This window comes from Myotis davidii, unplaced genomic scaffold (genome assembly GCF_000327345.1).
Source record: "Myotis davidii unplaced genomic scaffold, ASM32734v1 scaffold433, whole genome shotgun sequence".
Classification (NCBI taxonomy): domain Eukaryota; kingdom Metazoa; phylum Chordata; class Mammalia; order Chiroptera; family Vespertilionidae; genus Myotis; species Myotis davidii.
The window spans coordinates 1,988,462-2,001,249 of record NW_006293776.1 but is presented as its reverse complement, the minus strand read 5'-3'; the positions used below and the strand labels follow the sequence as shown (position 1 = coordinate 2,001,249).

At 37.2% G+C, this 12,788-nt stretch overlaps 1 protein-coding gene across 2 annotated transcripts in view; it reads left to right on the top strand.

Moving 5' to 3' along the window:
- ERMN (ermin) overlaps nt 1-9,433 on the top strand; it is an 11,716-nt gene extending 2,283 nt beyond the window's left edge. The window contains exons 2-4 of one of the 2 annotated variants that reach the window (XR_001514488.1): nt 871-963; nt 4,078-6,502; nt 9,417-9,433. Coding sequence is in view for 1 of the 2 variants with exons in the window: in XM_006767375.2 (XP_006767438.1) it covers nt 871-963; nt 4,078-4,571 (587 nt within the window). In the remaining variant the exon portion in view is untranslated. Of the gene's footprint in view, nt 1-870; nt 964-4,077; nt 6,725-9,416 lie in introns of those variants that run through there. The other variant, XM_006767375.2, reaches the window with a different exon arrangement.
- The last annotated feature ends 3,355 nt before the right edge of the window (nt 9,434-12,788 follow it).

Below are 12,788 nucleotides of genomic sequence, written 5' to 3'. Positions count from 1 at the left end.
TCAAATATACATCATGACAGATGTTCCAGTGACATTTAGGCAGGTTGAGTGTAATGGCGATACACCACCTGAAAACCCACCAATCCCCAAAACCAACGATGAGGTCAGAGATGTGGATGGCACCACCATACTACAGAGGGGGGAACCGAGTCTTGAAGAGCAGGAGAAAAGTGAAAAATTACAAGGGAAGATGCTGCTCAACTGGCCCAAGGATGAGCAGACTCTAAAAGGTAAAACATTTTCCTTCTTTTCAATTTGCTTGATTTGATTTGTAAACTCATCCAGGATTCTTTTGATAAACTGTCATGACCGGAATGTGATGTACATCCTCCCACCCCCATCCCTGTCCAAATGTGGCCCCTTTTGCTACTGGGGCTGCATAGTATTAGGACTAAACTTGTGCCTCTGGTTCAATCCAGGCTTATCTACTTGATAGCTCTGTGATCCTGGACAACTTTCCTAGCCTACTGAAGACTTAGTTTTCAAAAGGCAGAATACTGACATTTGTCAGGTTGCTGTGAGAATTACTCCGTATTGGTTAAATGTTAGCTACTGTTATTTATTATTCTATGGACAGCTCCATTATTATTTGAGCAAAGGAATTCAGAATTTCCAATTTTTTCTTCTAAATATACCATAAAGCGTTTGAATCATGGTTATATACCTTAGATATGGAAGGAAGATTAGCATATGTTTATAAATAAAAGGAACCAATGGAAAAGTGAGGGGGAAGAGGGAAATAGTTATTTTTAGTAATCACAGTTAAAAATCAATTGTTAGAGTCCGAATTAATAAATTATTTAACCTTGAACTAATTAAGCATTAAAATATTAACCTAGTGTGCTTCCCCCCCCCCTCTCCTGCCACCAGAAAAACCAGAAGAGCATCTCTTCATTGTTCATAAGGCCATCACAGATCTTTCTCTCCAAGAAACCAGTGCTGATGAAATGACATTCAGAGAAGGTAAGAGGAACTGCTCCATTTTGTACACAATTTGTCTGACTGGGTGTGGGTGCCAGTTTTGGCATGGGATGTTATGTGAGTGTAGTGCTGAGAAAGCAACCCAGGCAGTGCCTTCCAAAGCTCAACGCTGTTGTAGGCAGATAAGGGAGTCTTGATTATCTGTGGGTTCCACCTTAGAAAGTATTCTAGAAGCTTCAAGACAGACTATGTGGATTGGTGTAACTGATTGTCACATTTTGACCTGATAATATGTCTGTCATCTGTCTCTTAGTAAGTTAGTCCACTAAATCAATGTTTTTTAAATTTATTTAGTATCTCAAAATCTGTGTGAGTCAACTTGTGAAATATAAATGTTTTCAAAAGGGTTTATCCTAAAAGTTTACCATTGACATACATACAGTTTAAAATAATTTTATAAATTTATTTGGTATAAAGGAAAATTCCAAGCCTCTGAGGTAAACACAAAATGGTTACCTAATTCTTGTCAAAGAAATCTCCCAGGTGGTAATTTTCATTGTATTTTTCAGAATAAAAGCATTGTGAGAATAAAAAAACAAACAAATACTGATTTTTAAGTGACTATATTGTCCTTCAAATAAACTCAAGAGACTAAGAGACACCCAATCTTTTAGACTTCTCTTCTAAGGAGACACCTATATCCAAGAAATTTCCAAATACAGAGAAGGATAAAAACCTACTAATTAATAATGTGCGTCCTCTCTTGCAGCCATAAACCTCTTATCTCAAAACTGAAGTCAGCTTGTTAGACATAAGCAATTTAGTTTAGTTAGGACCTTAACAGGAAAAATATTGATGAGATTATTGGTTGAATTTAAACATCACAAACTAGTAAAATAATAGATGCCAGGGAAGACATGGATGTGATTGGCAGTTTCCTGGGTTTGTCCACTTTGCCTGGACACCTCTCAGACTGCCAATGACCACAAGCAGTGGTCCACTGTGTAGGCACTTAAGGAAGAATGTAGTAAACAACAAGCATTGTCAAGCTCTTACCTTATCACCCATAATTAGTCACTTAAGCCCCCGTGAAATGAACTAAAACTCTTTGTCCTGATCTTTGTGCTTCTAATGTAGGTTTTGAAAGCAGGGATCTCAATTTCCATCTAGAGCCCCTTTCAAATTTCTAATCAGGAATTCTAGTGGAGACAACAGTTTTCTAGGATCTTTCATTTTTATCATATAGAGAACAAAAGCAGCCTGGATTTTGAGAGTAGTGGGTCTAAGGGTGAATTTTTCCCCGAATGAATCCTTTTGTTTTTGGTGGAACATACGTTTTTCCGGTAAGCTAGAGGTATGTGTTTTGTTGTTTTGTTGCCTTTTATGTTCACAATGACAAGCAGCTATAAAGTCTCCAAAGAGAATATTCCTGGGTTAAAGAAAAATAGAAAGATGCTAAAAATATTGAAGAAAAACTATAATTTAAATTCAAGAAGTAATTTCATGGATGACAACTCCATGCCCGAGTCATGAATATGAGCAAAATGATCATTTTATTTGGTTCTTATGGAAAAAATAAAACAAAACTAAGTTCAATATTCTCATGCACATTTATTTATAGAGTAAACAACAGGGGCTGGGTATCTGTGCACAATGAGTTAGAAGTGAAAAATCCATCTTGAACTCTCTTTTTGTAAGTTTATCATTTGACTCCTCTAGTGGGGAAAACAAAAGAATAAAAAGAGAATGAAAAATATTTGATGGAAATGAACTTGTGAACATCTTTCAGTGAAAATAGAAAATTGTGGCGGGGAAGGGCAAAGAGAAACCTCATCTCTCACTTTAGGTCAAGGCTCTTAGAGTGTTGAAGGGGAATAGCAGACCCAGGCCTGACAAGGACTCAACACAGGTAGTATTTCTGAGTTGTGCGCACTGCAGACAGACGCTTCCTACACAAGCCCTCTGGGGTGAAAGCTCACAGAGCTACCTCTACTCTCTGATAATTCTTTTTCCATTCTCTATAAATATTGTTGAGAGTATCCTAATATGATCCATTTGCAAAGTGAAGTTTGCAATGAATTAAGCCTTTTAAAAATCAGGACATGGTACCAAACAACCTGAATTAATTAGTTGTCATTAGGGACATGTCTAAAGCAATAGGCTAATCTAGCACTACGTAAATATGACTCAACATTATCTTTAAATCTTGGTTCTCCAGAAATTCATAGCAGGTATCAGACTAAAGTGTGTGTGCTTTGTGGGTTTGGTAGCCTCAGTTCATGACTTCTGACCATCTGTGGTTCTCTGCTCCTTCTTCTATACCTGGTACCTTAGGGCAGTGATGGCGAACCTTTTGAGCTCGGCGTGTCAGCATTGTGAAAAACCCTAACTTAACTCTGGTGCCGTGTCACATATAGAAATTTTTTGATATTTGCAACCATAGTAAAACACAGACTTATATTTTTGATATTTATTTTATATATTTAAATGCCATGTAACAAAGAAAAATCAACCAAAAAAATGAGTTCGCGTGTCACCTCTGATACATGTGTCATAGGTTTGCCATCACTGCCTTAGGGCAACTCTGAGAAGCGTGGGGGCAAATACTGAATGTGCTACTCTGAGCATGACAGACAGGGACCGCCCTTGTTTTTACTATTGGAAGGAAGCCATCTTCATTTCCCTGTGAGATATTTTTCTAATTTTCTCTGAGGGGTGTGTGTTTGTGTGTAAGATATAGGTCCAAATATTTATTTTACATATTCACATTTAGTCATGGCAAACTAGACACATTTTTAGAAGTGTGTCTCAGTGAATACTGGTCTCACTCAATACAGTAGTCCACAGCAACAACAACAAATCCATAGTCAAGTGAGGTTGAGTTGCTAACTTTCTTGGAGATTTACAATATTCTTTAGCATTTGAAAGGCTTGAATGAATTCTGAGGAAGCTCACTTAACAGTGTTAAATGCAATGTTTTCCAAATGAATTTGAGGGGCTAGCCCATTGTATGGTATAAAATATATTAGTAACCCACACAATAGTATTTCATAAAACAAATGTGGGGAAATGATTGTCCAGAAAAATAATTTGGAGAACAACATCTGAGTTTTTGGAATCTCTGCACATCTCAGCTATCAATTGATTTTGCTACAGGGCATCCGTGGAAGAAGATTCCTCTGAGCAGCAGTAACCAGGAAATAAGTAGCCAAAAGGAGAGGATTGCCGAACAGCCTCTAGAAGAGCGAGAAGTTGGGGATAGGAAGAACAAAGCTTACCAGGCAACTGAAATCCAATGGCTGGGATTTCGAAAAGCTGGCCCAGTTGATGTGTTGCATGACGAGGAGCAAGAGGTTTGGGATGAAGAAACTAACAATGAAGAAGATGATGAAGATGAAGTTCGAGTGATAGAATTTAAGGGAAAACACGTAGAGGGTTCTCACTTCAAAGAGGAAGGTGATCCAAGTGAGGACTCCCCTCTGAGCAGCCCCAGTTCCCAGCCTGTGACCCCTGATGAGCAGCCACCTTTTGGGAAGAAGAGTGATATTTCCAGAAATGCGTATTCAAGATACAACACAATATCCTACCGGAAAATCAGGAAGGGGAATACCAAGCAAAGAATTGATGAGTTCGAGTCCATGATGAATTGATAAACTAACTGGATCTGAGAAGTTCTCAGCTCCACTAAAGCAAAAGCTAATTCTGTTTCCCCGAGATGCATCTTTGTATCCCTTATGTCAGTTATCCTCTTCAAAGAGGTGGAAGCTCCCTATCTGTTTCACTGTAGAATAATGTGGAAATAACCCTAGGCAAAATCCAGTCTGGTAACTTCAGATCACAAACAATTACGTTTATTTACGGACATTTGCTTTTTAAAACTTCACTAACATAGCACATGTGATAAGCCCTGAACAGCTGGAACCCCTGGGGAATCTGGCATGATTTGGCTTTAAAAGGAGCAGCGCTGGGAAATACAGTCATTTAGTGCAGAGACCTATTTGATATGATTCCTGTATTTCTGTATTTCTTTTGGGGTCTTTCTTCCTGGACCCTGAGGCTGATAGTCTGTTGTTAACCCTTTCTTAACTTTTAAGCACTATTTTAGAGACTTGGCCAGTAAACTTTTCAAAAGACTTCGCCTTTCCTATTACCTTCAAAAGAGATTTTAAGTGGTTTCCTTGGCATCTGCAGAGTGAAAATTTGGTACAGGCTTCTTCCTCACTGTTACCATTCACTGAATTTTCTCACTAGAGGAGCTGAGCAATTGTGAGTCCGGAGAATTCTGTTTACTGAATGTTGCCTTTATGCTCTCAAGATGAATTAAATCCATTGTGAGGTTGGTACAGGGAGGGGCTACACAATTGGTGGGCAACAGACTAAAGAATTATATTGGATAGTTTTATTTCTGTGACAAAATAAAATCTTATCTAGCAAAGTGAAAGTCATTAAAAATGAAAATGAGCGCCTTAGTACATCTTAAAAAAAAATACCCCCTCTTTATTATCACACTTTTCCTATTAATTATATCTCAGAATAATTTTCTTTCCTTAGAAACCTGAGACAACTCTAGTCATAACTGTACTAGTTACTATGAAAATGGAAATAATTATCTGAGAATATTCTCAAAGTAGAGTGTGAGCATGCATTTTTAGTGAGAAAGCTCTGATAGTTGTTGGGAATATGATTCACTGGACTTCAGCCCAAATCGAGATGCTTAAATGGAGTTCCATCAAACCAATGTGTCAAATAATCTATTGAATATGTATGAAAAAGGAGAGTCTATATTTATATAGATTTCTTAGATAGTTTCATAATTTTTTATTTCACGCTTCCATATATATTATCTGGTATTTTCTGTTGCCACAGATAAAGATATTTTTTGGCCCTGCAAATAAAAAGACAATTCCTTATTGTCTGAATGTAATACAGTCTTCATTGTACTAGTCAACCTTTGTTTCTTTCTTTTTTATTTTGTAAAAAACCCCGGTTTCTCCCTTCATAGATTATTGCTTATTTATGTGTAACAAATCCCACACATTCTAATGGAAATTTCTTCCTGGTCATGTGATATATTTCCACAGTATCACGTGCTTTTAGTTAGTGTTTACAAGGCTCAATTTTGAAATAAGATTGCAGTGCTCCTCTTATTCTTTCAAACAGATACTTGGAAACCTGAATGTATAAATGTTCTGCCATCCTTCATCAGTAGAACCTGTAAGCTTTCACTCCTGACAAGGCAAGTTTTCAGATAAAGCTAGGAAAATCAGGTCTTTATTAATAAACGTAGATAGAAGGTGAATGCACTAGATCAATTTCCTGTTTATTTAGATCCTCTAAACCTGTCCATCAGGACAACCTAGTTTCTTTTCTGGATTACTGATGACCCCTACAATTTGCTATTTAACTTCAAAGCTCAGTGTTGCGTTAGCCATCACAGAACAGGATCATATTGTCAATCTACTATCATGAACAGGGCCTATATTTTTATTAAATTATTCTAAGGGAGATGATGATGTGGTCTATGGCCTTTTGATATGGCCAAGCAACTAGCTCTTTTGCAGCTCCAACGCATATATATATAGTAACCATGGCCTTTTTAGCTTTGTGCTTTTACCAGACAATGCAGCATGAAAGATTTTGTCAACAAAGATTCTTCAGGGCATATTTGATGAGTACATACTTAATGCTCATGGATGAGGCAATGTAGTTGCAAAATAGCACTGAAACTATTCTTGTTTTAAAATGTATTTTTATTGATTTTAGAGAGGGGGGAAGGGAGAGGGAGAGAGAAAAAAAACATCAATGTGAGAGTAAGACATCTATTGGTTGCCTGCTGCACACCCCACACTGGGGATTGAGCACAACCTGGGCATGTGCCCTGTCTTGAATCAAACCGGCAACCTGTTTGTGCATGGAATGACGCTCAACCAACTGAGTCACACTGGCCAGGGCTGAAACTATTCTTTGACATTGCCCTGTGCTGCTGCCATTTTACATTAAGGCCACAGAGTTAGGTGGTCATAAATAACATGACAGTGATCGGTGGTTATTTGGTTCTTTGTAACCTAGGGAAGACAAGGGACTGGTTCAGATTGCATGAGGAATTTATTACATTAGAATACAAATTGGTAACTACACAGGAAAGTTTACCATTTTTGTGATTCAAGGTTCCTGGTTGGTAGAAGGACTCTGGTATTTGGGAGGAGGGAGAGTTGATTGTGAGAATGCTGATATTTCTTACATGACTTTTAATTTTCTTCAGTGGCTGGATGAACAGGAATTAATAACAGCTCTATTTCTCTGTCAATTTTAAATGTACCTTTAATATAAGGCTAATTTTGGAGACACAGAATATGTCACAGTCTATCCATCCAGTAACAAATTAATTACAGAACTTCTGTGTCTGACTTGCTCTCAATAAAAATTTGGATCCTTGTTTTTGGTGTCTCAATTTTATTTTCTTTACTGCCCTTTAAAATTGAGAAGGAAACCTTGCATATCAGCAGCTATTAAGAAGATCAATAAATGCTGCTTCAGACATCAAGAGAACATGCTATTTCAATTCATTTGCATTGTTTATGTCTATAGGTCTTCAAATGATTGTATATGAAATTGAAAAAATTTCTAATGGGTAGTCTGTAATGTTCATGAAAATTTTCTATTATTTTTACAGGAACTGAGCTATTGTTTTAGATGCAGCTTAACTCCAAAACTTGAAAAAAAATCTTTGTAGTCATGAAGGTAATATATGTAAACTATGCCAATGCTTTTATAGTAATTGTTTCTGCATATTTACGTGGGGTAGTACTCTTGGTACACTTACAAATGGAAAATGGATATTTAAGTTTTCAAAATGATATTAAAAATATTTAAAATAAGTAATAATAGAGAATTATGGGAAAAGATGTAGCATTCATGTATCATAAAGAAGAAATATGTTTGACTATATGAGAAAGGCAACTCCATTTTTTAAAGCTTGAACTTTCATTGTCCTATAAAAACAAAAAGGGCTATAAAAAGTAAGGTAAAAAGTTATAGAAAACATTTGCCAATATTACAATATCAGACTATATATATAAAAGGCTAATATGCTAAGTGTCTGACTGGTCGCTATGTTGCGCATTGACCACAGTGGGCAGACACTCAATGCTGGAGCTGCCAAGCTGCAGTGACTTGGCAGTGGTGGTTCTCAGGTGATGCATCCCGAAACCAGAGAAGAGGGACCCCAATGGGGCTGCACGATTCCACCTACTGCCGTGGATTATGTTGTTGCTGGGGCACTGTTGGCCCCGAATCTGGTTTACTGCATACTTGCATTTGCGTTCCACATCCTGTACAACAGCAACTTTGCAGAGTGCCCTCTTGCACTCCAGGACCCCTCCGGGGATGTCAGAAAGCTGGTTTCGGCCCAATGCCAGCAGGCCTGGCTGAGGGACCCCCACCTGCCAGAGGGACCCTGCTCACTCCACAGGGAGGGACAGCGGGAGGTTGCTCCAGTGCATGCCCAGCCCATCTCACCCAGTCCCACCCCATCAGCCACCTTCTAACTAATTTATTTTAAACATGCACAAATCCATGCACCAGGTCACTAGTAACATAATAAATATGAATTCCAAAATGTGTATACAGCTCATAAAGAGGTGACTAGACCATACAATCAACAGAAACTCAGTGACATGGGTAGAAATCAGCAGTAGGAATCAGTCAGATACATGGCAAACTGCATAATCAAATGATAATGTCTAGTAATTAATTGCCAGCTAAGGAAACTTTTGAAAATGAATTTGGAAAGTGATTTAGATTTTTACTTAGAAACTTCAAAATCAAACATTATATGTTTGCTTCCTTCTTTATAATAACTTCAGTTGGTCAGAGGCAGAAACACTGGGTACTTAAAAATATTCAAGTTAACTCCAAATTCCTGTATACTCCATAGTTTTAAACTAGTTCTCCCCATTGACAAATGTTTTCAGATAATCAAAAACAAAATTCACTAATTTGACCTTTGCCTCCTCTCATTTTTATCACCACCTCTTATAGCTAATGTGTATAAAACCAGCAACATTTGAGCAATTGTTTTGAAGAAGAGGAATTAAGGCGTGTGTATAACCCTAACCTGAATAACAAACATTTTGAAGATTTAGGGTTTGATTACTCCTTTCAAGTATGAAAAACAATACCCAGAGTGAAAGTCCACCTGCACTTTTGTCCAGAAAGCCAGATGCAGACAGAGCTATGCACTTAAAAAGAGAGTTAAAAATCAAAACCTATTTTTTTATTTGTTTTTAAAGTAGAAACTCATGGTTTACTTTCCCCCAATTCAAGGCATGGAATATAGAGACGCATATATACATATATGTGCATAAAAATAAAAATATGTGTGTATTTGTATATATTCATATATATAAACATGCACATATCTTTACAAAGATCAATATTTTTTCAATAGTCAAGATCTGCTATCAAAAATTTTAGTTTCAATATCTAATATAAAGGATATATATATATATATTATGACTAATATTCTAAAACTGGAAATATCTATCAATGAATAATAAAATAGCCTCTGTTTTTAAAGAAATTATTTGTTACTTATTTGATGGCAACTGTCATCATTAGGGACTCAACATATTAGTAGAGTTGCTCTATTTGCTGGAAAATGAGAATTTCATGTGTGTTTTTGCAAAGCAACGGTTCACTTAAACTTGCAAAGAGACCCTAACTAGAGTGGTAATTATTAGTTGACTCATTAGTGCTGGGGTCCAACCCCAGCAGATCCAGGAGTCCCCAAAGGTGTGGACGGAGTAGGCGAAGAGGGAATGACATGGAGACAGAGTTCAGTTGATCAGCAGCCTAGCCAGGATATCTATTAAGAACAGTATGCCATATATGCCAGGTCCCTTGAAACAGCAAGGATGGACCGGCTCCCGGCACATTAGGTTGAAAACAGAGGCAGTAAGTCTCCTTAGTGTAGTGGTATTTTTTTCTTTCTTTCTTTTTTTTTTTTTTTTAGATACAGGCCCCACCAACACCTGAAATACCATCCAATAAACCTCATCAGGAGCATATAATACTTTACATGGTTTATTCAAACCTGTCCATGAGATGACTATTTGCCAAAAATAAATATTTTCTACATTAGCTTTGGTTGGTGTTCCTTTTCTTGTTGCAAGACATTTTGGCTTGTAGGAATTGTTGAGTAACCTATGCAAAAGTTGTTTGTTGCAAAAACACTATGGTGGCAACACATAGAAGTAAAAATTACAAGTCTCGATTTATGCTTTAAATGAAAGGATTCCTCAATTTTTCACTTCCCACCTTCGTTCAAATCTGTCAGCTTTGATTAATGCTTAGGAGAAGAAAGAATTGGTAATATTCAAAAAGAAGCAATCTCTCTATAGCCACTTCTTCCTCTCATATTTATTCCAGAAAATGGAAAAGAATGTGTCCAACATGAAGTCCAGGAGATAGACCACAGCAAAGCATGTGGGAATGGCTATCCGTAAGCTACCCTTCAGTTGTTTAACAGAAGGGGTGCAACTTCTATTTCCTGACTGTAGAGCATCCAAGAGTGAAAACAAAGAGGTTTGATTCCACAACCAAAGGATTTTAACTGAGCTCCACTGAGTTAAAAAAAATAAAAAGAAAAGAAAAATCATAGTAACATGGCATAATGAAAGAGACTTTCTTTCCTCTTTTTTTTTTGAGCCACATAGAATAAAAATTAGGTTTTTAGCTATTACAGTGGGATGACATTAGACAATCCCTCTCAAGAGCCATCCTCTTGTCTGCATAATGAGGAGAATGAGACCTACCTCTCCGAGTTGTGCACAACATTGAGCTGTGCCTAGCACATAGTAGGTACTCAAAGATAATTTGTTTTCTTTTTTCCCCATTTACTCCTTGTTATTTCCTTGTTTTTATCCAAGATATTGGGCCTTCACCTGAGGCATAATTTATTTCCTGTGTTTGCATGTGGAAGTTAAATTAAAGGTGTTAAAACAAATAAAGATGGTTCTATCTGGTACATCTCAACCCCACTATCTTTCATGAGAGCCTTCTGAAGATCACTGTAAGCTATTCATGAAATCAAGGTTGCCCAGGGAAATGGAATTCCTATACTCTAACAATATTTTTGCCCCTTTACAATTCTTAAGGCCATACTAGACACAAGGTGTTTTAAAAGCTAACAGAATATTTCCAAATTAGTGCGGAGAAGCCAACAATGCATCGTGATCATGATACATGATGGTTTTTGGCCCAGTGAGTGACAGCTCCTTGAATGTCAGCAAGCAGAATTGAGGAAATTTGATGCTGGTGATAAAACATCGTGGTACCAACAACAGCTGTGCCATCCTTTGGGGAGATTGGGGTAGAAGCTTTGGGTAGCTATTGAAAAAGAGAAAGAAATTGTGCAAACTGAGAAGCTCAGAAGCACTCAGATGGTTTGGTAAGTTAGTTTTTGTTCAAATGAGTCCTTCAAAATATTGTAAAAGCTACAATTGTGTTTCAGGTAATAGACGTTTTTCTAAGAAGGGCAATGACTCAAGTCAATCAAGGAAAACCTGTGAAGTCCCCAATTACACAGCCCCTATAGAAAAGTTCAGGGCTAATAAGGGTCCTATTGTGTCCCTTCCAAGGGTTTTGCATTAGAGGTATCAGAACACCTTGTAGTACTTTTACCTTTATTGCAGCCTTCTGAAAACAAAATTTATAGGGCAATGCTTAAAAAAAATGTTGGTAGTAGATTTCACAATTAGTACTGGCAAGGTCAGGCCTGGAAGATTCTTAACTAGTGATTAGTTATTTGTATCTTATATGAATTGAAAAAAAATACATGCTAAACGCTGGTTTTAAAATTCTACCCAAGAACAAATATGTGATGTATGAAAACAATCTTTTGTTGTATTGACAATATAGATTCAAATATAGCTTCATAAGATAAGTATGTCAAAGGAAAGTCGGGAAGAGCATACACTGAACAGACTCAAAGATTTTTTTGAGAAAAACATTCAAATTTCTTCTGCTGTTATACCCAAAGTGGAGTGTATGCAAACCATAATTACTCTTTTTTCTGAGCGGAGTTGACATTTTTGATGGAATCTGTTTTTGAATAAAAATACAGTCTTTAGACTGGGGGAAAATAACGGTTCAACATTTTCCAGTTACATGAAGAATCACATGAAGCATCTAGCATATTCAGTTTGGTCAGCGATTTAATTAGACATTTGGCAACTGCCTTGTGTTTTATTCCCCCACTTGGCTCTGTATTGAAAGAATTAGCTCATTTTCTAATCATTCTCTTATCTCATCTGCAATGTCAATTATTTGAAAAAAAAAGCATCCCAAATATGATGCAAATATGCAAAACTGTTTCTTCTTCTGATTCTTGGTTATTGCTCTGCTCTTGTGGAATTAATTGGAAATTAAAAATAGATTTTAAATGTTTTTATTAATTTTTTAGAGAGGGAGGAAGGGAGAGGGATAGAAAGATAGAAACATCGATGAGAGAAACATCTCGATTGGCTGCCTCCTGCAAGCCTGATGTTGGGGATCAAGTCCAAAACCTGACCAGGAATTGAATCAGGGTCCTCTTGGTTCATGCTCAACCATCAACCACACTGGCCAGGCTAAAAATAAATTTTAAAAAGGAAGTCAGAACTAAAGACGCCCCAGTTTAGCCCTGGCCTGTGTGTGTCGGTTCGACCATTGTCCCATGCACCAAAAGGAGGTTCGATTCCCGGTCAGGTGCGTGCAAGAGGCAACCGATCAATGACTCTCTCTCTCTCTCTTCTCTTTCTCTCTTAAAAAAAATTCCCAGGTTTATTATCTCCTCACCTGAACAAAGTTTTGTTTTTTTTTAAGTA